At 40.9% G+C, this 27427-nt stretch overlaps 1 protein-coding gene across 1 annotated transcript in view; it reads left to right on the plus strand.

Moving 5' to 3' along the window:
- The window catches only part of LOC108277517 (cell adhesion molecule DSCAML1), a 101730-nt gene extending 77670 nt beyond the window's left edge, over positions 1–24060 (plus strand). Inside the window, exons 18-33 of the mRNA XM_017490341.3 lie at positions 4574–4720; positions 4976–5131; positions 11465–11604; positions 13352–13505; positions 15913–16030; positions 16343–16506; positions 16594–16692; positions 17586–17774; positions 17963–18250; positions 18568–18723; positions 18876–18906; positions 19068–19186; positions 19287–19439; positions 19537–19731; positions 21544–21855; positions 22406–24060. Coding sequence (XP_017345830.2) covers positions 4574–4720; positions 4976–5131; positions 11465–11604; positions 13352–13505; positions 15913–16030; positions 16343–16506; positions 16594–16692; positions 17586–17774; positions 17963–18250; positions 18568–18723; positions 18876–18906; positions 19068–19186; positions 19287–19439; positions 19537–19731; positions 21544–21855; positions 22406–22938 — 2954 coding nt within the window. The 3' untranslated portion in view covers positions 22939–24060. The remainder of the gene's footprint in view (positions 1–4573; positions 4721–4975; positions 5132–11464; positions 11605–13351; positions 13506–15912; positions 16031–16342; positions 16507–16593; positions 16693–17585; positions 17775–17962; positions 18251–18567; positions 18724–18875; positions 18907–19067; positions 19187–19286; positions 19440–19536; positions 19732–21543; positions 21856–22405) is intronic.
- Positions 24061–27427: the final 3367 nt, after the last annotated feature.

Below are 27427 nucleotides of genomic sequence, written 5' to 3' on the forward strand. Positions count from 1 at the left end.
ATGTTCATTAATGGAAATGACTGAGTAGACTTTTTTTTTGTGGCTAGGTAGTTTGGTGTAAAGGAAAATATGCTGCTGGAATATAACTATTCAGCCAATGATATGAGAGAAATAGTTAGATGTTGATGTGAGGAGGGGAAAACTCAGTAAAGCTCATAGTAAAAAGTACGTTTTGTTTATAGCAAAGAACACAATAGGGTGTCAAATCTGCTGTAAGTTTAGGGTGTGTGAACACTGAAGGTCAGTTTTTCTGGTGTGAATGGAAATGGAGTGAGAGAGAGAGAATGGTCAAGAGGTCCAACAAGCATCCTGCCAAGGAACAGTGGGACACAGTGCCACATTTAACCACCCAAGCCATTCAACTTTTCTACACCACAAGTGGGAGAAATGGATTAAAAGACTCAAGAGGTTTAGAGTGCCAATCTGTACAAATGCTCTGATGAAACCCATGTTTTACGAGTGCACTGCAAGCACAGCATAACATCATGCCTGTGGTAAAAAGACCATTTCCAACACGGTTGTACTACATCTAAAACTGCATTGTACTGTGTGTTATGACACCTTTCTATCAGAGCCAGCATTTACATTTTCAGCAATTTGTGCTACAGTAGATATGGGCTAGCCTTCTCTCCCCATGTGCATCAATGAGGCTTGGGTGCCCAAGACCCTGTCGCCGGTTCAACAGTTGTCCTTCCTTGGACCACTTTTGGTAGGTACTAACCGCTGCATACCAGGAACACCATATAAGACCTGGCGTTTTGGAGATGCTCTGACCCGGTTGTCTAGACATCACAATTTGGCCCTTGTCAAAGTCGCTCAGATCCTTACGCTTGCCCATTTTAACTGCTTCCAACACATCAACTTCAAGAACTGACTGTTTACTTGCTGACTAATAAATATATCCCACCCCTCTACAGGTGCCGTTATAACGAGATAATCCATGTTATCCACTTCACCTGTCAGTGGATTGCTGCCCTTAAGCCAGTTCTTTTTTAAAAGGCTTTGTTTACTTCCAGAACAGGATGGAGACGTAAGTCACACAGGGCCTTGAAGGTGTAGTACATAATATGGATGATGTGCTTGAATGGGGCAGAGCTATCGAAGAGCATGATAGCCATCTACATGCTGTGCTGCAGAGAATCCAGCAAGCTGGAATCATGCTGAATATCGACAAGTGATCTATTTAAATAGGTTGTCAGCTTTCTAGGTCACATTACATCTGCTAGAGGCATTAGCCTTAACCCAAAGTAAACCCAGACCATCAGGAAAATTAAATGGCCCACAAAGGTTAGTTTAGGAGCTTCCTGGGAATGGTTAATCAGCTGGGGAAGTTCATTCCACAATTGGCTGAAAAAGACAAAGCTCTTTGAGATCTATCCAAGAAGTTTTGCTGGATTTGGGGTGATGAACAGATCAGAGCATTTTAAACTCTCAGAGCAGCACTATCATCTCCACCTCTGTTAGCCATGAATGACCCCAAATGGGTATACAAGGAATTGTTCAATGCATGGTATTACAGACTGGGCACAGTTCTTCTGCAGAGATGGAAGGAGGGCTGGAAGCCCGTGGCCTACTGTATGTTTTGCAGTCATTTACCTTTCAATAGAAATGCCAGTTAGAAAAGGGCAGTGTATATAGCTTTAATGCTACATCCTCATTAGGTCTAATACACATTTCTGTTAAGCAAAGTACATTAAATCCCCGATCAGTAATAGTTTCATTTACAATAAGCACTTTAGATATAAAATATCTAATATTTAGCAGTTCAAATTTCTGGCTGTGCATTCGGTATGATCTAATTTCATGATATTTACATTAATAAAAACATTTTTTTTAACATGCATTTATACATTTTTTGTTTAGTCTGGTGAATAGACAGTCTCTATATGATGGAACCTGGGTGATGATGTCACAGTATATACATAAGTGAATGTGTGTGTGACATTTTTATTTTGTAAATTTGCGATATTAACTCCTTTGTACAAAAGGTCAGATTTTCCTTGAGGCTTACCCCTTACATAGAAGTACATGCTCAGACAACACTCTGATGTATTTGATCTAACATGGATCATCAGGTTTTACACAAACTAAGTGAGTTATTGTCTGTTCGCAGACTTCTGCTTTTCCACAGGTGTTCCAAATGAACTGAACCACCATCTTGTAATATATATAGCAACTCCACTTACTGATTATATCAACCTGTTAGATATGCAGCTCTCCGAGGCAGGAGATGTGCATCTGCCTTCCTTCAGGGCTTGATCGTCCACATCAACATCACTTGGAATTTTTTGATTGATGTAATATACCACTGTGGTTTTGTTAGTCCACACTTTTAGGGGTTCCTGAAAATGCTGCAGTACTAGCCACACAGCTTTCATTTCAAGGACATTGATATGTGGATGTTGAGCCTCATTTTTCCGTCTTCTATTCACATTCACTTTTCCCTGATCTGTGAACATGCATCTGTTGTTATTATTTCAGACTTTGCAGACAGAACACCTAAGGGCATACCTCAAAGGAGAAAATGCAGACTGGAGCAACACCTCTTGTAACCAACACATACTTTTGAGACTGTCCTTGAGCATTCAGCCAACACTGAAATTGTCTGAGGATCCAACTTTTGTTAGCCTTAAAACCAGTTTGTAGGGCATTCATTGCCACTGTTGTTCTGTGTTCTGATTTACACTCAGATCTTCAGTTTGCTTTGAAGTTGAGATACCAGAAAGAGTTTAGACAATGAGACTCAGCCAATAATAGCACATCATGGTGTGTCTTTGTATGCAAGATGGCTGGATTAGGTACCCTTGACCTCTGTACTTTAATGCACTGTTCCTTTCTATGAACAGAGCTTGCTTTTGGTGCATGGCCACTGCCAGCTCCTCTAATCTGTGTTTCAATGCATTAAAGACACAGATGAGTCTGCACATGTGAAGTTACGATGCTGGAATGAAAGGCAGTAGAACCTCTTGTTTTCGCTAGTACATTTAGAGGTCCATGAACAAAGTGCTAGAGGTCCAGCACTCAGCAGTTCTTCTTCTTCTTCTTCTTCTTCTTCTTCTTCTTCTTCTTCTTCTCCTTCTTCTTCTTCTCTGCTAAAAACTAATTCTCCAAAACATAAAGAAATGCATTATACTAAAATGACATGAAACTTGCTCAGGAGGCATTACTCCCTCACACTACTCAGGCTAATAAAATTAAAAAGGCTCAAGACACTTGCATCTCCACCCATGTATATTATGTGCTAATATGCATAATATGCAAAACCTACGTTTGCGAATTAGTCTTCTAACGAGACATGAAAATTGAACAGTATGCTCATATATGTCTTTACTGTTGCATCTTGGCAAACCTGACTATGGGAGCACTACTTGCAAAACCTGATTAGATTCATGGATAATGACCTGATACCGATTTCGTAGCAATCAGCTTTATCAGTATGACTGTTCATTTGACATCTTTGGGCTCTGAAGCTGAGAAAGTTGAATTTGTCCGTTCCTTTTTGGAAGTCCAAGTGGGTTGGGTGACTTTTCCATGCTGATGTATTCTTCTGAATTAAGTAGGCATTTTGAATACTGGTTTTTGATTACATCTGCAATATCTCATAAATGCTGTGGTGCTTGGACCACAACAATCACCAGTTGCAGCAATATTTTCTATATCTAGTTGTAAATCTTGTGTTACATGATATATGTCTTCCTCTCTGTCCCTCTGTCACAAGGCTTTATTCTCATAGAGGTCTAATTATGAAAGCTGTCAATAAGTGCTAACTGAGGACTGTGAATTAAACTGAAAATGAGAGAGAGCTGGAATTGTGAGTGCAGTCCTCTAAATGGTGGTGGCAGTCCTCAGGGGTCAAGCCCAGTCAGACCCCAAAGCCTCTTCAAGCAAATGCTGTGGTTTCTCTTCACCCTTCTCCTTCTCCTCTTTCACTCTCTATCCTTTCTCTTGCACCCTCTCTTCCTGCGCCAGCTGCAGCTGCTCCTGCATAGAGCCGAGCCAGCTTCATCCCTCCTCCTTTCATCCTGTCCTTCACGGTCATGCGTTCTCTTCCAGCTAAAGGCACACAGACATGCACTGTCTTACCTCAATAGCACCCTTGTTTATTCAAGAGCACCATTTGGCACCTCGTCATGGCCACATTTGCCATGTATCCGGGCAGAAGCAAAAGTGAACATTACAAGAGAAGAATTCAGATGAACATTCCATGGCTCTTTCATTTGAGGAATTTTGTGATGATTTTTAATACCTTAATGTGCATTTTAACATAAATCTACTTCGGACAATGCTCGAAATGCTGAAAACTGTGACATAAATTATCATACTACTCCCTGAATCACTACAAAAAATGTGGAAAAAAATGTAACAATAATGTAAAGAATTTTTAACAGATGTTTGCTTCTGATTGTATTTATAATGTGTCTATATCATTTATTTTGTCTCTCACCTACTTTATACTCCTTTATTTCATGGATTTTCAGGGTGTTACACATGATTTCAACATAGCACACAAGCTAAAGTTCTAAATCTTGTTCCTTGGTTTTATAAGTGTATTGTTTTTCTCTTTCACTCCCAGTGCCCAGCCAGCCTCCTCAGAATGTACGGGCCATCACAGTGACATCAGATGAGGCAGTGATTACATGGTCAGAGCCTCCACGGATGACCCTAAACGGGGTCTTGAAAGGTTATCGTGTGGTGTTCTGGTCCCTCTTCCCAGATGGAGGTGAGTGCTATTCATGTCAGATACTGGGGCTGAACCAGTGTAATTATACAGTACAATACAACTATTGCTACAACTATTGTTGTCTTATTCCTCAAACTGTCACCTGTTTTTTTTTTTTTTTTTACAGTATTCAATGCAGTTTTTTTCATGTGTTTCTTTGATTAGGACTTTGTATTTTAGAACTATTGATTTGTCCTAGATGGCTTTGTTTTAATGTACTGTATAAAAGTATATCACACCTCCCTCCTCTTTCAGAATGGGGTGAGATGCAGAACATTACTACAGTACGTGAGCAAGTGGAGTTGAAAGGCTTAGAAAAGTTCACAAACTACAGTGTCCAGGTGTTGGCCTACACACAGGCAGGGGATGGTGTCCGCAGCAATGTTCTCTACATACAGACGCGAGAAGACTGTGAGTAAACATACACACAGACCACCAGAGAAATAGACATTCACTAATATATGTGTAACACAGGGCTCACAGAGGCAGAGTAAAGATTATTTGCAATGGTTTATTAACCGGCAAATCAAGGTCAAGACAGTCCAGATCATTAGCAAAAAATGCTCTGATAGAACAAATCCAAAACATGACCAAAAACATGGTAGAAAACTCAAACTCAAACTCAAAATAACACATATCAGAATATATAACTGTGGCAGCAGGGATGTGGTTGAGCATCAACTGTGGATGGAGAGGAGGTGGGTCAAACTGGCAGTTAACGCGTGATGATTCTCAAGTGTGGCTTGTTACCCCAAGTCTACTTATTTGTGTCTCATTGTGCTTTCAGTGACTCTAATAATCAGCAAGAAAGAGATAGCGTGTGATATAGCTGGCGTAGCTTGCAAGACATGTATGCACATCCGTTACACACACACACACACATACACACGAGTAGCATGATGAACTTGAACATGATGGAGCAAAAACCACAAGTCCATGACAGACCTCTTTTCTGTTGAGTTGTCTTGTTTTTTGTTGAGTTTTGCTGAAAAGCGTGGGTTGAATAAACATGAACCCCAAGCTTGGCTAAAATTCTGCCTGCTTCCCGAGTCTTCCTCCACCCTCACACACCCTCAAACACCAGGTTCTACAGTGGTGCCAAAACCCGGGACTGGGTGAAGCCTCAGATGCCACCATGGAAGCCTGCCCCCCCACTCTGTGAAATTGTCAAGTCCCGCACCATCCTCCACCAAACCCTACACCAAGTGCTCCTTGGCCGAGAGCCGGCAGGTGGGCAGCTGCTGCAGCCCACCACATCTCTGGATGTGTCCCCTGCACCCATGCCACACATGATGCTCCCCAAAATGGCCTCCATAGACAATCCAGAGACCTTCCTGTAGCTCTTCAAGTATGCAGCAGCTGCGTGGGAATGGCTGGTGGAGGAATGGGCTCTGCAACTGCTCTCCTTGTAATCGGGGGATGTCCAGCTGTCAGCCAGCAGCTGGACTATTCCAGTGTCAAGAGGGCGGTCCTGCAGCACATCGACCAAGCACCTGAGAAGCACCACCCATGCTTCCGGTTACAGGAGCAGGAGCAGGAGCAGGATGCAGAACAGATCTTCAAGCTGTTGGTACTGGAACAATTTGTTACCCGCCTCCCAACAAGAACAGCGGAGCTGGTCCGTTGCCACTGGTCCATGTCCTTGGATGAAGCCATGCAGCTGACGGAGGATCACTCATTGGCTGTTCCTGGTCTAGGCATCCCTGGTCTTTCTCAAATTCTTTCTTTGCTCCCGTCTTATCCCCCAGTTTCACCTCCCCAAAAATTAGGTGCTGGGGCAAAGAAACTGACACCCAGTTCCCACATCGCTTTTCCTCCCCTGCCTCTGTAACATCTCCCCATGCTCTGTCTCTCTTTCCACAGGGGGGATATCCAATGCCCAACAGAGCTGGGGTAAAGGCCAGGCAGGTGTGTTGGTACTGTGGAGAAGCCAGGCATTTCCAGGATCAGTGTTCCTGCATGGAGGTGGAAACTCTGATCTAGATCCCTGACATGCATTGGCTGGGGAGGTGGTGCCAGGGCCAAGGGGACACGGAGGGTGGGGATGGCACTGCCCATCCACCCCTTTCAGGGATTCCCCTCTGGGATTTCCCCTTGGAGCAATTGCATGATGAGACCCTGAGAAATGCCTTGAACCAAGTGAGAGTAATTGATGGTCAGGAAAATCCTCCTAATATTGCCCTATCCCACTAATATTTTCTGATTAATAAAGGATAGGTTAGATTAAGTTATGCAGGAAACTCAACCATGGAAGAGAAGACCCAGTTCAAAAAAAGCCATAGAGAACTTCTGTTCCATGTGGCTCATAATAACCCCATTGCTGGGCATTTGGGACAGGATAAAACCCTAAACCATCTAATGGCTCATTTTTATTGGCCATGTATTCATGGTGATGCACACAGATGGTGTGTGGCATGTCGCAAATGTCAGCTGGTGAATCTGCTGGCCACCCCAAAAGTGCCACTGCACCCATTACCCTTTATCGAGTTCCCCTTTGAAAGAATAGGCATGGGCCTGTCAGGCCATTAGAAAGGTGCATGTGAGTATATCGCTTTGTGTTAGTCCTGGTGAGTTAGAATCCCAAAAATATACTATATTTATATAATATATTAAATGCTGTACATCAGCCACAAGCTTTCAGTAAGGGAGACCAAGTACAGCACGATTGAGAATGAGTGTTCTGTCCTCACCATCCAGTACTATCTATAGGGGTGCCCCTTTACCCTCTGTTCCAATCATGCCCTGCTCCAGTGGCTCCACTGCATGAATAAAGGCACTTCATCCATTCAAATTTCAGGTGGTCCACAGGCCTGGGGCACAGATTGTGGTGGCAGATTACCTCTCCCAATGGGTGGGGAATAATTTGCAGGCTGCCTGACTGAGTCAGGTGGTGGGGGTATGTGGCAGCAGGGGTGTGGTTGACTATCAGCTGTGGATGGAGAGGAGGCAGGTCGAACTGGCCAGTAATATGTGATGGCTCTCACCTGTGTCTTGTTACTGCAGTCTACATATTTGTTTCTCTTTGTATTTTCAGGGACTCTCATAACTGGCAATAGAGAGAATGAGAGAGTGTGATTTACCTGGTGGAGCTTGCAAGACATGCACACACACATACACACCCATACACACACTGTGCATTAATATGAACTTGATGGAGCAAAAGCCACATGTCCACAATGGACCTTTTTTTTGTTGAGTTTTTTGTGGAGTTTTTGAAAATGTGCTGAAGACCAATGAAACAAGGGCTCAACTTTTGTGAGGGTAGATTGAGTCAGAGGTCTCAGGTTGACAGCCATACGATCTGATCAGGTTGCATAGGTTGCTGTTGGCAACAGGGGTGGTCAGCTTGTGTCTTGTCACTGGATGGCTCTTTGTAGTTGGACACATGCTTCTTCCCATGTCTGTTTGCTCTATCTGATCCAGTAGTCAACTTGCAGGAAAATGTGATGGCTCTACAGACCATGGAAAGAGAGGTGAATGGTATCAAAGTAAACACTGGAACGGAGTGAGACCAGTAGATGAGTGGATCAAAGAGTTTCGAGCATACTCTTCCCAGGCAAGGTTCCTGCTCCAGTCCTGATGATTTTTGAAGCAGTAGACCCTAAGGAAGCCCCCGGAATGATAACCTGAGGAGAGCCAGACATTGATATCGAGTAGAGCAGGTATCTGCAGTGATACAGAGCAGGTTTTGTCCTGCTATAAGACTCCCCACCAGGACTTATTTTCCACTGACCTATGCATTCTTGAGATGGTTGTCCAGAGCTGAGGGAGGTGTGTACCCACTGTATCACTTCCACCTACATATTCTAAGGCACATATATTCGTGTCACTGGGGTTTGGGATCATCCAGCTAGGTGTCCTCCATGATCTCCCAGTGCATGGGAGCTGCAAAACAAGACTCTAACTCAAGGGGCTAACTGGGAGTGTGAAGTCTTTCAAAAACCCTGGATAATGCATCTACTTTACCTTTCTTGGTCCCGGGTCTGTATATGAGCATGATATTGAAGTAAAAGGAATAATTGAAGTGGTAAAGAGTAGTGCCCATCAGGCTTGGCATGGGGTTAGCTGTTTTGCAAACTTGATGTATACAAGGTTCTTATGGTCAGTCATGATGATGAAGGGAAAGTTTTCAACCTCCAGCCAATATCACCTTGTCTTCAGCACCGGTTCATTCCACCAACTCTCTGTAGCTCTCTGTACATCAGAGTCATCAGAGCAAACTCAGCAGCAGATTGTTTTGTATGTTTTTTCCCAGTGCCTTTTCCCATTTGTAGATGGTGAAATACAGAGAATGGCACATTGTATGAGGAACCTCGCATTTATCAGGAGAACCATCATATTTCTTTGGTAAGACGCTGGAAAGCACTGTTGAGTTAGTGGACGTGACTGCATTATTCACATGGGTGTGGGGATATGGAGTGGTAGGTGCTTGCTGTTCCCCCCTAAAGATTCAGAGACTCTCCTCCATGACAATGGATATTTTCTGGAGCTGCTGTTCTGGTAGACAAGCAGCTGACCCTGGAAAGTGACAGCGGTCTGAAGATCTGGGCACCTCTGCCTGATCCATGGTGCTAGGTGAAGTCTTCTGTAACACTTCTGTAACAAATCCAGTGTGTTTAAGATCAAATGTAACATTACCACATCTGAGAATTAAAATGCCAAAGGGTGGAGACTTGAATTGTGTGAGTACAAGTGTTTGTGTCTAACCCCACCCCAATTCACTGCCCAGCAAAAGGAGGATTAATTCTTTATGGATTAGAAGGCATTACGTTTGTGCTTACACTGGTGGGCATGAGATTAGTGCCCTATCTTTTGCTCTCCTCCTCCCTGGGGACATGTGGGGGCTGGAGGAAAGGTTAGGGAAATGAGAGACAGGGAAGATATTGAGGACTGAACAAGAGTAAGCACTTTGCTCTTGAGATTTAACTATTTCTGTTAGATAGAAACAGAAAGAAGAAAGAGAAAGAAATCTGTGTGTTTGTGTACATGCTTAATGAGATGTGTCACATTTTTTTCTTCTCTTTCTTTGATGGCTTTGGTGCTTTTGAAAGTCTGTGTGTGTGGGTGTGGGTGGATGGGTGGGTGGGTGGGTAGGTGTGTGTGTTGCATCATTTTATAACTAAACATTCATCGTTTATCAAATGTTTATATTTCTTACATTTTTGTACATTTTAGCCTGCATGCTAGATTCTTCTAGAAAGAAGTCTCATCCGACTACAAATAAGACATATTTTATAACATGGTTAATTAATGTTGTTTTTTTTAGTATAATTTTTAATTTTATAAATTAATTGGCCTGTCATTGAATATATATTTTTTTTTTACCTGACTGAAAATGAATCAAGGATGGAGAGCACAAAGTACACAGTGGGAAATGGAGCTGATAATCCTTGGTTGCACTACAAAGGCATGTTCATGCTGCCACATCTGCCTCCAACTTTAATGTTGTGAAATGCGGTACGGTGGAACAGTACAGCGGCTGTTCTTTGTAAGACAGACTAAAGGCGCTCAGGAATAAAATTCTGCCAGTCTAAACCTCAAAATTATTATTATTGAATACTCAAAAAAATATTGATCATTTCTTAAAGCCTCCTAAACCTACATACCCCCAAAACATGCCCAAAAACACACACTTATATAAATACTCATACATCACTATGGTGTCCTTTTGTTTGTCAAGGGAGTTCATAGGTACACTATGTAAAGGTAGACTCTATGTTTAAGCCTGCCTATTAGCACTGCACAATATGCACAACCTTACTGGGATTATATTGCTGTGCATTTTAATTATCATAATATGTTTTGCAATATATCAAAGCAATCAACTTGAATTAGTTAGGGCACCTATAGCGGACTTTTCCATTAGCTTTGAGATTGGTCAGAATGCACACAGAACCAATATATTTTTATTGGTCAAACTGGTCATTTGTATGTGGTGCTGTTCTGTGGTATCAGTATTGTGGTAAGAATTAACCTACAGTGTATTGAGCAGTCCTGAGAGGGCAGTGATGGCTCAATGGTTCAGGATCTGGGTTACTGCTCACAAGGTTGGGGGTTTGAGCCACAGCACCACCCAGCTGCCATTGTTGGGCCCTTGAGCAAGGCCCTTAACCCTGTCTGCTCCAGGTGTGCCATATCATGGCTGACTCTGTGTTCTGACTCCAAGATGGGAATTATTTATGCAAATAAATAATTTCACTCTGCTGTAATGTATATGTGACAAATAAAGATTTCTTTTGCTTCCACATGTATACACAAATGAAGCTGACAGAGAAGGATGGTTTACTACTATGCACAGTGCATGCTAAACCGAACATATGTTACCCTTCTAACATCTGTCAATCCGTCTTTCTCTCTGTCTCTTTTGCTCTCTTTTTTGTCTTTACTGACTCATTTGAGCCTCTTAACATTAAAGGCTAAGTCCAGCAAAGCTACAAACAGTTCTGCTCACTTTATACTTGAACGGCAAACAGACGTACAGTCTTAAAAAAAAAAAAAAAGAGCTTAAATCTATAAACCCTAAAGGTTTCTTTTTCTTGACCTTATGGGAATGAAGAACCGTGCAACAGAATGTTTCCCTTTCAGTGAGGGTAAATAGGACACTAGAATGTCTAAAACGATCCCAAGAGCAATCGATGAACCCGTCAAAAAGTCATATAATGCTTATGGGATGCTTATTTTTGCAAAAATAAATAAATAAATAAATAAAACAAAAAAACAAAAAACATTTTCTTGCTCTCTTAGACCCTGGACCTCCAGCAGGCATCAAAGCTGTCCCCTCCTCTGCCAGCAGTGTTGTGGTATCCTGGCTCCCTCCGAACAAACCAAATGGCATCATCAGGAAATACACCATTTACTGCTCCAGCCCCGGATCAGCCCAACCAGTAAGAAACAAAGGGTGTGAAGATGTGACAGCTGGATCGTTTATTTTGACAGATAAAAATCAGATGTGTATATATTCATGCATTGTTTTTTATTTTATGTGTGTGTGTGTGTGTGTGTGTGTGTGTGTGTGTGTTGTGGTGTATTGAGATGTTTAAAGTACCTTTTTCTTTCAGTATTATCTGTATCAATCTGTATTCTTAATGTGTCTGCGTTGATCTCTGTGTGTGTGTGTGTGTGTGTGTGTGTGTGTGTGTGTGTGTGTGTGTGTGTGTGTGTGTGTGTGTGTAAGAGACAGTGGTGCAATATCAGCAGGATATGTGTGCCTCATACTGCAGTGTGTGCATGCCAGCTCACTCTCCCCTTCTCATTTGCATATCTGTGTCTCATCACGTTGCCTAGACAACCTCATCTGTTCATCAGTGAGAGCAGGAAACAAGCTAACACACACAAACACAACACATGCACCCACACATACACACACACACACACACACACACACACTCCCCTGAGGCTCTATCACATTTATAACCACCTCATCTGCACACTATCATACCCACAGACACACACACATGCACAAGCATTATTTGTGTATTCTTACAACAAATTAATACCTGTGCAGGCTTACTGACACACTTTTTCTTCATTCACAAATCTCTCTCTCTCTCTCTCTCTCTCTCTCTCTCTCTATCTTTGTCTTTCTGTCTCTCCCTACATCTCTTTCTCTCTCTCTCTCTCTCTCTCTCTCTCTCTCTCTCTCTCTCTCTCTCTCTCTCTCTCTCACTCTCTCTATCTCTCCCTCCTTCCCTCCCTCCCTCCCTGGTTTCTTGCAGAGCATGGGGTGATTACTATGTAAATGAGTGTGAGAGGAGAAAGGGAGGGAGGGAGGGTCAGACACACCGTGCAGGGAGTACTTTTGTTCCTCTTTTCATTATCTCCCACTATCGCTCCCTGGATCACCCCTATCTACATGCCAGAGGAATATTTCAATATCCGTTACACCACTCCGCCTCCCTCACTCCGAACCTCCCTTTACTTGCTTTTTTTTTTTTTTTGCTATGGTGGCAGAAAAAATAGAAAGAGAAAGACATGAACTTGTCCAAAGAGCTGATCAAGAGAGACGAGAGAAATGTATTCACCCCAAAATAATTAAGCCTTCATAAGAATATGTAAAGTATACTCAGAAGAAAATAGAGCATAATGTAATATGACGAGTAAAGTGATGCATGAGTGTGTCAGTGTGTCAGTGGTATGGCTAGGGGTTGTTGTGAGTGTGGATGGAAGGGTACGCTTAAGCAGAAAGTATGCTTCGCTTTTTACACGTACGCTAGGAATAGCGTACAGTTTGTGTATGCTATTAGTACTGTACGCGCTCCGCCCGATTTTCATAACCCTAACCCTTAGGGGTAGACTCTAGGGAAAAGCAACTCTAGGTGTGTGTGTGTTTGCACGAAAGAAAATGTGCGAGATATCAAATGTCATCCTAAGAATCGCATGGATTGTGTGGAAAGTAAAGAATCTAAAAAAAAAAAAAAGTCTTCCTCTCTTTTATATGGTTCTGAAATCACAAACGCTTAATCACACAAAATCTTATTAATGTACGATGATGTCATCTGAGATATTTTGATCAGCATACATGGTTTTTCACACTCTTGGCATCATCAAGAATAAGCACAAGGTTCTTTGAATCATTGCAGGGTTTTTTTTTTTTTTTGATTTTTTTATTTTATTTTGTTGTGTTGCTCTCAGGCTCCCAGTGAATATGAGGCAAACCCAGAAGTGCTATTTTACCGCATCACCCACCTGAATCAAGGACAGCAGTACCTTATCTGGGCAGCAGCTGTTACCACTGCGGGTCGGGGGAACATCAGCGAAAAGGTCACTGTAGAACCTGCTTTAAAAGGTACATAATGAGAAATTTAAGTTGTGTAAGAACTAATATTAGGAGTAATTGACAAATTAAGTGATTTACTTTCATTCATCCAATGTTTGTGGGTTCACTCTGCCATCATTATCTCCTTATATCTCTCTTAGCCCTGTTCTCTGTCTGCTCTCTGTGGCCTGATAAAGGGATAATGTATTGTTAGTTCTGTGATGAAAATGAGCCTCAACAAAGGAAGACTCGATGGATAGAGAAATAGAAGCTGATGGTAGTGCAGTAATGAGGAAGAGGACAGGCAGTGTAATCAATATTTTTCATGAGCAAATAAAAGAGTGCGTCTACACTCACTGAACACTTTATTAGGAACACCTGTACACCTACTCAATCATGCAATTATTGAATCAGCCAATAGGCCAGTTTCACACTTCCGGGTTTGTTGCTTCTGGGAATGACCGCCGCCGTGTAATCTGACTTCCGGTAATAGCGATTGGCTGAGTCCAGAAACAAGTCTTTCTGTTGTGTGCTTCAGTGAAGTAATTCAAAACAAAAACAACCAGATTTAAGCTTTCACGATTTTCCATCAAATGAAAATCAAAGGAAGAAGTGTGTCTGTGCAATGAGGAGAGAAGAAGTGTCGGGATGTTCGGGATTCGCAGAGGCAGCACGTTTGTTTGTTTCAAGGAAGTTCTCATCTGAAAGTTGGTGCTGTTCCAAGTTATTTTCAATGGAACAATTTTTATCTACCGCCTCAAAAGCAGTCTGCGTTTGACAGATCTAGTACTTGACTAGGAATAGATGTGTGCTCCCTGAAGACCATGGGCTTAAAGGATGTCTCAACTAGTTTGGAAACTAGCATCAAGGACCATGACAATGCGGCACACGCCCCTGCAAGTAAGCGTTTATGTTTATGTGTGTGTCTTTACTCCTTACCATAAAGTGTAGATAAGCTGTGATGTGATATGCGATATTCAGAAGTAACATAGCTAATAGTTTTTTCATTAAAGCTGTGCAAAGCAATTAACAACTTAGCCGCTAGCATGTTACCACTATGTCTCCCTTATTTGACCCTCCCAGGTCAATGTATTTAACTAGAGAAAAAACTGCAATGACATTAACTAAAATGGAATTCTTATGGACTGTAACATCAGACGACCACATCGGGTTCCACTTCTGAGGCTGCAGTGGGTACAGGCTAACCAACACTGCACAGCTGAAGACTGGAAAAATGTCACCTGGTCTGATGTATCTCGATTTCTGCTGAGGCACACAGATGGTCAGGTCAGAATTTGGCTCCAACGGCATGAATCCATGGACCCAACCTGCCTTGTGTCCCCAGTCCAGGCTGGTGGAGGTAGTGTGATGGTGTGGGGAATGTGTTCTCGGCACACTATGGACTGTTAATACCAATCAATCATGGCTTGAATGCAGCAGCGTATTTGAGTATTGTTGCTGACCAGGTGCATCCCTTCATGGCCACGATTTAACATCTTCTAATGGCTTCTTCCAGGATGATAATGCACCATGTCACACAGCAAAAGTCGTCTCAAACTGGTTTCATGAACATGACGATGGGTTCGGTGTTCTTCAGCGGTCTTCCCAGTCACTACTGGGAATCTGCGTTACTGGATCTGAATCCAGTAGCGCAGATTTGGGATGTGGTAGAACAGGAGATTCACAGCACGAAACTGCACCTGAAACATCTGCTGGACATGCAGGATGCAATCATGTCAACATGGACCAGAATCTCAAAGGAATCTCAACATCTTGTGGAATCAGTGCCATGTAGAATTGAGGCTGTTTTATGAGCAAATCAAGGCCCTACCCAGTATTAGTATAGTGTTCCTAATAAAGTCTTCAGTGAGTGTATGTGTACAGTATATGTTTGTACATTGTATTCAGATTCTCTTGTTCTCTTTACCGATCATTGGCTTAAAAAAAGAAAGATTTGTCTAGAGTGAATACTGTGTGTGTTTGTGCATTTGTGTGTCACATATCATTTCTACGTTTTGTTTTTTTTTGTTTTTTTTAATAAAATGCATCTTGGTGAATATCTAACTGACATTTTTTTAAAAAAAAAATTTATAATGCATTCAAGTGTTCTCAAGGACCTTAAATTTTTGTCAACCAATTAAATTTTTTTTTTTTGAAAGGTACAAGACAGGTACAGTACAGTCCTTTTAAAATGAGTCGTCAGGTTATATGGTACAATCTGAGAAGAAAAAATGTCTTTCAAAGGTTTTTCAAAGGAAAACTGTCTTTGGATAATTAGCTTCCTGCATTAGTTCAAATTCTCTCCTATCTAAAGTTCTCTCTTAAAGAAACTCTCTGTTGTGGGGTCCTACATATAACCTTTATGGGTTACCACAGAGGGACAAACTGAAGAATCCGTGACGGTTAAAGATTTTTTCCTCTCTGGTTCTCCCTTTAGCTCCTGCTAAGATATTATCTTTCGGAGGTACAGTTACTACTCCGTGGATGAAGGAGGTACGGCTGCCATGTAGTTCAGTCGGGGAGCCAACTCCCACAATTAAATGGACCAAAGACAGGTGAGTTACCGTTTTAGGTCTAGTTTTCCATTAGCCATCCCGAATCTCTGCATTCATTTCAAAAGCTCTGTCCATATTACAGTATAAAATAAATTGTAGAATAAATATCACTCTGGATATTGTATATTTTGATTTTTTAAATAAAATACCAGCAATATCTCACACATTTCCCTATACCACTGTTTTGAATTGTTTTATAATTTTGAACAGTAATGATGTGCAAACTACAAGACCTCTTAAAATGGACAATGTTAACAGTGATATATATAAATATGTATATATAAAATATAATTTCGACTTTGACCTCCGCAGCGAGAACACTGCTATTCCCGTCTCTCAGGATGGCCAGCGGAACATTCTGGCAAACGGGACGCTGTTGTTGCGCTCTGTAAAAGCAGAGGATTCTGGGTACTATACGTGCACAGCCACCAACACACTAGGATTCGATACCATAATTGTGAACCTACTAGTGCAAGGTAAGGTGCAAAATATATATGTATACAGAAGGTGGACGATTATTAAAGACTATAATATTTGACTATATTTATGTGCGGGTGTGTCAGTTCCTCCAGATCAGCCGCGTTTAACAGTGTCCACCACTTCAACCTCCTCTATTACGCTAGCCTGGATCCCTGGAGACAACGGTGGGAGCTCCATCAGAGGTACAACTCCTTTTTTCTGTCGTTTACTCAATCAAATAATTTTTTTCTTATTCATTTTTACTCTTCTTTCTTAATCGCTACTCTCACACAAGCTCTCCCTTCCCTCTTTCAGTCTCAGCCTCTCAGTGTGCCATATTTGGTCCACTTGGTCCGACCGTCACTGTTCACCTAGTCTATTTACATGTTTATATGCTGCCTTCCCCACTTTCTTTTGTCTAAGCAACTGAGCATGTGTGTATATGCCCCACCTTTTCTATTCATCCTGTCAGGTTTCTGTAGCTTATGATGCTTATGTGTGCTTTTATGTGCTTGTGTACACTTAATAAGGACCTTTCTTTTGGCTCAGCCATGCTTTACACCTCTTTACAATTCCTTTGTATATTCATTTCTCTGAAGAATTGGATTTATCTCAGTTCTGGTTACAGTCTAGTCACTAATACAAATACATCTCTTGATGTCTAATTAAAAAAAAAAGTGTTCATTTAGATCATTTGTACAAAATTGTCATATCACATGTAAACACCAAATACAAACGAATGACTGTTGTGTCCCTGTTGGTGTAAGTGTCCCGACAGCAGCTTTTTTTCTCTCTCTCTCTCTTCCTGGAGATTTTCAGATTGAAACTCGTGATTTTTTAAATATTTGCACCCTCTAGTGGTGAGAAGGCAACTCTCCCACAACTTCTAAGCTTCATACACAGCTAAGAGTGAGGAAAACTCATTCCAGGGTGCAGGGTGCTAGTTAACATTACCTGGCCCATTGTCCTTGATTTTAGCATTACATGATCACCATATATTTTAAACATATAAAAGTTGTGTAAGTAAGTGGACTAGTCATAGTCATGAGTCATAAACTCACTCAGACTTTTACATTAGATTTGTGTGTGTTTGCAGGCTTTGTGCTGCAGTATTCTGTGGATAATACAGAAGAGTGGAGAGATGTGTTCATTAGCTCCACTGAGCGCTCTTTCAAGCTGGATAACCTCCGCTGTGGCACCTGGTATAAGGTCAAGCTAGCTGCCAAGAACAGCGTGGGAGCTGGTAGGATAAGTGAAATCATTGAGGCGAAGACTCATGGCAGAGGTAAGAAAGATTTTGATATATTGATTAATATAATCAAGAAACTCATGTAATGTCTAGAATGTGTAGGCTGTCTAGACAGAAGCATCTATGTAAGTTTCCTTCTCATGTAGATAGTTCCGCACAGTAGGGAGGACTTATTAAGCAATACAAAACCTTGAGGTCCAAATCCTTCCCTGTCGTCCCTACAGAGCCGCAGTTCAACAAGGACCAGCCCCTGTTCACCCACATCAACTCCACCCATGCTCGGCTCAATCTGCAGGGTTGGAGCAGCGGAGGTTGCCCCATCAATGCTGTGCTGCTTGACTTCCGGCCCAAAGGCACCTATGCATGGCAAAACGTACGCACCAATGGCACAACCGATGTCTTCCTGGCTGAGCTGCGTGAAGCCACTTGGTACGAGCTGAAGATGAAGGCCTGCAACAGTGCTGGTTGTGGCAACCAGACCTCCCAGTTTGCCACACTAGACTACGATGGCAGTGAGTTCGCCAATCAGAATCCATTTACAATTATGTGATCAATTCTGAGTACATTACTGCTTTTTAGGTGAGAATAAGTGTGTGTGTGTGTGTGTGTGTGTGTGTGTGTGTGTGCCCATGGACTCCTGTGATGGATTGGCATCTCATCCAGGGTGTATTCCCAGCCCCATTCCCAACAGCATTGAAATAAGGCTCGATTGATCAGAAAATAACACTAACAATATGTTAATAAGAGCTGCAATATCAAATCTCCTCGTGTTCTTTTATGAATTAGCAGATCTTCAAGATCATTTCATTTTTGTGCTGTTTCTGCCAAGGTACCATTCCTCCAATTAAGTCTGCACGTGGGGAAGGCGATGATGTAAAGAAGTTGTTCTCCATCGGCTGTCCTGTCATTCTAGTTACATTGGGCATGGCCCTCCTCTTCATCATTCGAAAGAAGCGCAAAGAGAAGAGGCTAAAGAGACTTCGAGGTGAGGAAGAGGGTGATGAAGGGAGTGAAGTATAGATATATGGAAGTATATGGAGAACAGCAGATAGAGAAACGTTTAAATAGGATTAAATTGGAAAGGTATTGGATACCCAGAATAAATATATTCACATTTTTTCTACTCTGCTTCTACAGATGCTAAGAGTTTGGCTGAAATGTTGATCAGGTAAGAATATACTGCTCCAGCATAATCATAATCTGGCCAAGAGCAGGATTAATACTTATTTGTCTTTGTGTGTATTTATTTATTTGTGTTTGTGTGCGTGTGTGTGCATGTGTGTGTGTGTGTGTGTGTGTGTGTGTGTGTACGTTTAACACCTGGAGCAGTAAGAACAATCGCAGTTTTGACACCCCAGTGAAGGGCCCACCCCAGGGCCCACGTCTGCACATAGATATACCACGTGTACAACTGCTTATTGAAGATAAGGAGGGCATCAAACAGATTGGTCTGTCATTTCACTGTTTAATCTGTGTGTGTATATTCTAGCAAGCCTTGTATGATTTTGGTTGAATTATCTCTGACTTTCTTCTATCATGTGTATTTAGGTGAAGACAAAGCCACCATTCCGGTGACAGACACAGAGTTCAGCCAATCAGTAAACCCCCAGAGTTTCTGTACAGGCGTGTCTGTGCACCATCCTGCCCTTATTCAGAACACTGGACCCTTAATTGACATGTCTGATATTAGACCAGGAACCAGTAAGTTCCTTGCTTTACCCAATATATTCTTGAAGCAATTTCCTAGTTATTTATTTCATGTATAAACATTTTCCCCATATACTCATTCTATTCCCAGATCCAGTGTCAAGGAAGAGTGTTAAGTCAGCTCACAGTACAAGGAACCGTTACTCAAGCCAGTGGACCCTGACAAAGTGCCAGGCATCCACACCTGCCCGCACCCTGACTTCTGACTGGCGTACCGTCGGCTCCCAGCACGGTATCACTGTAACAGAGAGTGACAGTTATAGTGCCAGTCTGTCCCAGGACACAGGTAAACAAACATTTACATCATCTAAATACAGCCACAGTATAAAAGAATGGCCCTTACCTTAAACTCTACCTTAAACTTAAAATCTTCACATGCTGTAATTGTCTCGAAGCTTTGATAAGTAGTGCAATTTTAAACCTACAGTAAATAGCTGAACAGGCTGGTGAATTGTTAAACCATATTAAACAGTTTAAAATGTCAGCAGTTTTTGTGTAAAAATAAATAAATAAATAAATAAATAGAATAAATAAATAAAAAAAACCTGTTCTTCATGCTCAGAAAACAGTATTTAAATGATGGAAGATTATTCAAAATTATTTAACAACTCTGTGTTTGGGGAAAAGGTGTGTGCTAAAATGGAATAACTATCAAAAGTATACTTAAATCCTACAAAAATACCATTAAATATACTTCAGTATACATATATAACACTGTAGTGTATATACAAATCTATTTTATATACAAGTACAGAACGTACAAACAACACCTTTACATGCATGAAAGTAACCGTGTATATATATATATATATATATATATATATATATATATATATATATATATATATATATATCTTTTTAAAAAGCGTATTAAACCACTTCCCATGGCACGTTACTATTAAGGCCATGTGCTTGGACCCAGAATAAGGCACATACTAGAAAGATAAACAAGAAAATGGCAGCGGTGGAGATTATTAATACTATAATATTCCACTAAGAAGAAAAATGACTTTTCCTTTAAAGAAAAGGACGTTAGGTCAGTGATAAATGTATGAAAATTCATTATTTCATCCCGAGGGTCATGGTGAATCCAGAGTCTGTCCTGGAAACACTGGGAGGATGGGGGTTGTTGGGCGGAGGGGAAGCACCGTGGAATCCCAGAGCACCATGCACACACACTTATTTACACCTAGGGGCAGTTTAGTGTTTTCACTTCACCTGCCAGTGTGTTTTTTGGAGGTGAGAGAAAAGCAGAGAGGCCAGAGGAACCCCATGAGAGCTTGCGGAGAATGTGGTCAATTCTGCACAGGAAGAAAATGTATGGAAGAATCAAATCTAAATAAAAGAAAAAGTTTTAATTTGAACTGTAATGAAATGAAATATTTTATAATATAGTACCTATAAGCATATTTTATAACTCGTATGTAATATTGTACATTTTAAAAGAACTCAACCATGCCACATGGATCTGTGGCCAGGAACCTAGGGAGCAAAACAGGTCATGCTCGCGGCATGGGAGGGATAGCATATAGCATACGCTTCCCTGTCAATCACTATCTGGTGTCTGTCTGTGAGCTCATGTACGTGGAAGATAGCTCTTTCGTCATGTTTTACACTGACCTGTAATGCAGCGTAAGCAGTAATGAAAAGATGTGCTTGACTGCCTTTACTTGTGTCAGAGGAAGCATGTGTTAGCCTTCACTCTGGTTGGTGGTTGTCGTATGATAGGGCAGAGCTGGCTAGTGGCTGGTAATTGACAAGTGAACAAACTGGGGAGAAAATGGTGGGAAAGTATTGTTAGATACTTAAATGCAAGTACCTAATGTATATAATGTATAAAAATTAAACTACATTTGAACTAAAAATATATTTTATAGGAAAGAATGAGTGGATTTATTCTTTCTAGGGTTTTTAGGCTTGTGTCTAATGACTTTAGTATACAGTTTTTTTTTTTATGCTAACTGGTAGTTATATGCTTCCATTACATTAATATGTGTATATTTGAATTTTTTGGATTCTGTTTATTCACCTCCAGCATCATTAAACCAGCTGTTAATCATTTTGTGTCTTCCCCCCGCAACCCTGCCTTATGTCTCAGACAAGGGCCGTAACAGCATGGTTTCGACCGAGAGTGCTTCTTCTACATATGAGGAACTGGCTCGAGCTTACGAGCACGCCAAGCTGGAAGAGCACCTGCAGCATGCTAAGTTTGAGATCACAGAGTGCTTCATTTCAGACAGTTCTTCGGACCAGATGACCACAGGTACTAATGAAAATGCTGACAGCATGACATCAATGAGCACGCCATCCGAGCCAGGCATCTGCCGCTTTACAGCATCTCCACCAAAACCACAAGACTATGACCGTGGCAAGAATGTAGCGGTGCCGATTCCACACCGTGCCAACAAGAGTGAGTTCCTATCAGAGTTGTGCTACTACATATTTCTTTGCATGTTCTATGTAAACATAACTAGTACCCAGATGAGCATGGGTTCCCTTCTGAGTCTGGTTCCTCTCAAGGTTTCTTCCTCATATCATCTTAGGGAGTTTTTCCTTACCACCGTCGCCACCGTCTCGCTCAATAGAGATCAATTCACACACTTAAAATCTGTAAGCTGTGTTTATATATTTCTGTAAAGTTGCTTTCAGACAATGTCCATTGTTAAAAGCGCTATACAAATAAAATCGAATTGAATTGAATTGAATAGTAGTGAAGGAAAACTAGAAATTAAGGACATAAGTATAGGATTGTTCAGGTAGTGTCCATGGGACCCTGGATCTTTAAACAATTGTGTTTTAGGTGAAGTATTCATTCAAGAGGTTTTGTGCATACATGTACATTTGGATTTACAGAACAAGAGCAAGGTTTCCACTGCAATGAGATGGGTTTTTGTTTTTTTAAAGGTATGCTATTCAGCTAATGATTTTTACTTCTGACTTCTTTTACCCTCTCTTCCCAGGTGAGTACTGTAATCTCCCACTTTATATGAAGACAGAGCCATTCTTCCGCAAACAAGCTGAGCTGCATGACCCATGCCCAGTGGTGCCGCCACGTGAAGCTTCTATTCGAAGTTTGGCAGCTCGTGCCTACCACACACAGGGCCGCCACATGACATTAGACCCATCCAAACAACAGGCCCTGACGCTCAGCCACGGTGGCTTAAGTAGCCTAACCAGCTCAGGAGCATCAGGCCCAGCCTCCAGCACCACCACAGGTGGCTCTAGCATCAGCTCGGGCACATCTACATTGCCCCAGAGGACTCTTACCATGCCCAGCTCCTCCTCCACCTCCTCAGCCGGCCAAAGCACTGGAGCTGCTGGAGCTGCAGCTGGCGCTGTGGCCAGTTCTGGCTCCACAGGGGGAGGTGGCGTGAGCAGCAGCTCCAAGGTCGGTGGTTCAAGAGACTCTCTGCTGGAGAGCAGCTCATCTGGATTGGGCAGACTGCAGAAGCAGAGTGCTGGGGCATATTCAAAATCCTACACACTGGTGTAGGTGCTGTTCTCCCTCCTCCACACACACAAAAACATATATAATTGCATACATTGAGATACATTTAGTGTCTGCCTGGCACAAGGTGATGAATGAACTGTGCACTGACTGGACTTATCCACCACAGGGGTCTCTTTCGTACTGTCCCTCTTGTTCTTTCTTTCTCTCCCTTGCTCCCATGTCCACCCTAACCTATTTTTCTCTATGTGTTCTTCCCACCCCCTCCTCCCCTCTTTTTCACATAATATATTCCTCCTTTGGCCATCTGTCTTCAATTTTACTATGCCAAACCTATATATTTTTTTCTCTTTTTCTTCTTTTTGTTCACGTTGATTTCTTTTTCCACTGAAGACACCTTGGACCTTATGCACAATTTACATTTGATGTGCACTTGTTAATTTGACTACCTGAGAGTAGGAAAATTCAACAGTTTTCAAATATATATTGTTTCACACTAATATGTCTAGATGTTTTTAAGGAGATAAATATGATTCTTTTTTTTTAATGTCTCTTGCAAAAGAATAAGCATATTGCGATGCGTTGCCTCGGAAAGTGCTTATGCATAAAAGAAAAGCAGGCTTGGTGTCTTTTTCCCTTCCTAGTCAGGCTGGTCTGGACGAGTCCGTGATCGTGGCGTATGCTGATAAAGTTAAGTATTTGGATTTTTTTTGTTGTTTTTCATACAGCTGATAAACACAGTACAAACTGTTAATGACTATTTTAAAAAACAAAACTGAAAAAGAAAAACTGGAGCCATTTCACGGAAGATGGATTCCACCCCCCACCCCACCGCCATTATTTATTTATTTATTTATTTATTTTTACATTTCTAGACTTTTCTCAGGCCTTTCGCATGTGGGTCTGTCTGAGTGTGCATGTGTGTTTATATATGTAAGTATATATGTACACATGTTATAGGCACACATCGTCAGAAGGCCCAAACATTTGGGTTGGATCTTTGGGGACAGAAGAAAAAACAAACAGGGGTGTAAAGCTTTTCCCCGTATTCTGCTCTGATTCAATATTGAGTTATAGCTCTTACTGTCAAGCGATAGAGAAAATGGAAAACCAATAAACTAAAAACAGTGAGTTGAAGAGGTGGACAGACCATACAGAAAATTAATTATAATATGTGTCCAGAGTTAATACTATATATATATATATATATATATATATATATATATATATATATATATGTTTTTTTCTCTGCCACCTGTCCCCCAACGCTCTAAAACCCTTAACTATGACTATGTAAGGATGGTTTCTGTACTGATGTCTGTTTTCTGTGCTTGATTCAACCCCCCACCCCACTGTAAACATCTCACAGCTTTTTATGGATGGACAGAGCATAAGTGTGTGGGGAATTGAAAGATGAGGGGTCAGAAACACAGAGAATGGCAAGTGTATGTAATGGCAAGATATCCGTTGATGCCATTTAGCATTTCCGTAGTTAGTACTGGTTTGTCCCTCCACCAGAGAGCTGTATTCACCCACGTCTGCAGACATGGACAGGGATGAATGCAGTGAAGGGTGGAGGCAAACTGCATGGGAAGAACTGATAATGCTTCTCTCTCTCTCTCTCGTGTCCTTTAAACGCCAACCAAACCTTGTACAAGGCACATTTCACACTGCACAAAATGAATTGAACCAAAAAGTAAAAAAAAAAAAGAAAGCAAAAAACAAAACAAAACAAAAAGCATTGGCTGATGGGCCTGTAGAGCTGAACATGTACTGGTCAATATTCTTTCATTCACTGGTCTGAAATACAGCAGTGGAATTGCCAAGTGCATGTAAAAACACATGGTGCAAGTGCTAAATAAATGATTAGATAATTATATAAAATAATTAGTTTTAAAACATTTTGTGTATCACATCCAGATCACATTTTTCTCTTTTTATTTATTTATTTTTTAAAATGTTTACATTGGATCAAACATCCAGAACTCATTATATTATTGCAGCTCTACAGCTCTGTCCTTTGGCTCAATTTGCACCTCACAGCTCAGTTTAGCAGCTCACATCTACAAAAAAAAACGTTGCCCCCAACCCAAAATACACGGCATGTCCAGTTCACTTCCTGCAGTTGGGTCGGTTCAGGGTCAAATCGCTCTCCCGCTGTAGTGGAACTGCATTTGTAAACGGCATCTCACAGACACGCGCTGACTTTTTGTTTTGGTACAATTGCGACTGCTGTGTTCTCAACTGCCTAAACGAACCACGCTGCGGGGGGGAAGGAACGTACCAGGGTTTATTTCACATGGACTAACACTCCATATGTGAAAGTACCCTTAATTATCTCTTTAATTAGATCATTACCTAATTATCTAATTAGGTAATTGTCTAATTAGATCATTAGATAATTACCTAATTAATTATCCCTCTCCTTTATCTACCTGAGTCCCAAAGCCACGCCCAACTTAACGTTCACAAATTCTATTCTAAAAAAAAAAAACTATTCACTGACTTCAATGGACAAAACACTACATCAGGGCTCCTGCAATACAGAAAAGAAAAAAGAAAATATATTACAATGTTTCTTCACAAAATATCTATCTATATATATATATAGACATATATATAGATATAGATATACATATAGATATATATTTCTATTTAAAGATAAAGTGAATATATAATTGATTAGAACAGAAATATGTCATATCTAATTGAATAAAGAAATGAATAAATATATATATGTATATATATAAAAAAAAGATTTGAAGACAATCGCTCAGTGGGAGGAGCAGCAGAACAAAAGGAGAGATAAACGGGTAACAAATGTTACACCAAACAGAAATACACGTGTGTTAAGGATAGCGAGGGGTCGACTTTGGAGTCACTTGTGATTAGAAGCTCCAGTGCTGCTCGGAAAGTTTGCTATTCAGGAATCGAAATGAAAGGGATCGGTGATTATCTAGAATGATTTAGAATCAAAATCAAATCTGCAGTCCAATATGTAGTCAGATGTTTAGGTGCATTAGTATATCCACATGTCATTTATTATCACAGAGGTGTCTTAAAGGCCAGTGGTAGTATCAATAACAGACATGATTGCACACAATTTAATATACTTAGAGCATGGATCAAAACTATGCCACTGAAACTAATCTGGTGAGGACTTTCACATCGTAGCCCCAGGATGAAAACATCTTCAGAGCTCTATTTACAAAATAAATCATTATTGCTGCCTTTCAACACTTGTTCAGTGTGTAGACTATTAGAAAAATTAACGGATATGTTAACTTATGTATTGACCAAATTCACCATGTTTCTGTCGTGGCACGCAGCCTTTTCCCTACACACCAAATTGTTTTAAAATTGTTATCATTATTGAAAAGTGGAATTCAGATAAGGGGAAATAATGTAATGTTTTAATTATGGCCAAGATTTACACTTCGATTAAGTCCTCGTTCATTTTATTAAGTCGTCAACAATAGTAAACTGATACCAAGGCTCAAGAGATAATGCTTGCAGTAAAAACAAACAAAACACACACACACACACACACACACACACACACACACACACACACATTATGTGGTCCACTCTGCAGCTGCTTTAAGGGATGTTAAGTAGGATTAGAGTATAAAATATACTTTGAAAGTATAAGATGAGGAAAATAGTAAGCTGTTGGAAGTGATGTAATCAGAACGTAATTTGATAACTCGCATAAGGATAACTCGTGAAGAAGTGATCACTTAAATTACAATCCAGACATTGTTGTTTGAGTGAAGCTGAACCTCGGGTTTGCTTAAAGGTGTGTACACTGTTTGTCTACTCCAATCCCACCACAGAATATATGTGTGGTGGCTGGGAAAACCCAACAACAAACAATTATGGAAAAAAAAAAATCTTGTTTTTCTCCCAATAACATGCTTTGACTTAAGAGAATATAGTTTACCAAAAATGACATGGAGGTCTTTTAATTTAGCATAATTTTGCCCTGGCTGTCTGTCTGCCTGTAAAGATCAGGCTGGTTGGATCTTGTTGGTTGGGGAGCCGGTTAAACAAACACAGTCAGTCTGTCTAAAACCTCGCTATAGTTAAGTGTGGTTCTCGCACAAAATGAATGTCAGACTTTGATCAGATTGGATAGTTATGTTCCAGAGCAAAACGGTCATTAGCTTAATCAGTTCTATTTATAATAAGATACTGGCTGTCAAACTGTCGTGCACTTGTGCCTTCATGTCATCATTAAAACAAAGAAGTGTGCTTACACACTATGTACAGATGACAAAAGACGAAGATTGCTCTAAAATGTTTAAATAAACTAATAAAAAGGTATTAATTAAAAAAAAAACATTTAAACCAACATAATAGAAGTGGTTGAATTTGCTCACTAATGTTAGTGTGAACAGAGATCAGTTGTGTGAAGTGAAGACAATGAGGCTTGTGTTAAAATGCTGAGTGACGTTTACCCCGGGTAAAGAGACAGAGACAGATGTGAATGATGCTGAGACAGATGTGAATTTCATATTGCAAACTAATGGGT

The sequence above is a fragment of the Ictalurus punctatus genome, chromosome 17 (assembly GCF_001660625.3).
Source record: "Ictalurus punctatus breed USDA103 chromosome 17, Coco_2.0, whole genome shotgun sequence".
In the NCBI taxonomy this organism is placed as follows: Eukaryota; Metazoa; Chordata; class Actinopteri; order Siluriformes; family Ictaluridae; genus Ictalurus; species Ictalurus punctatus.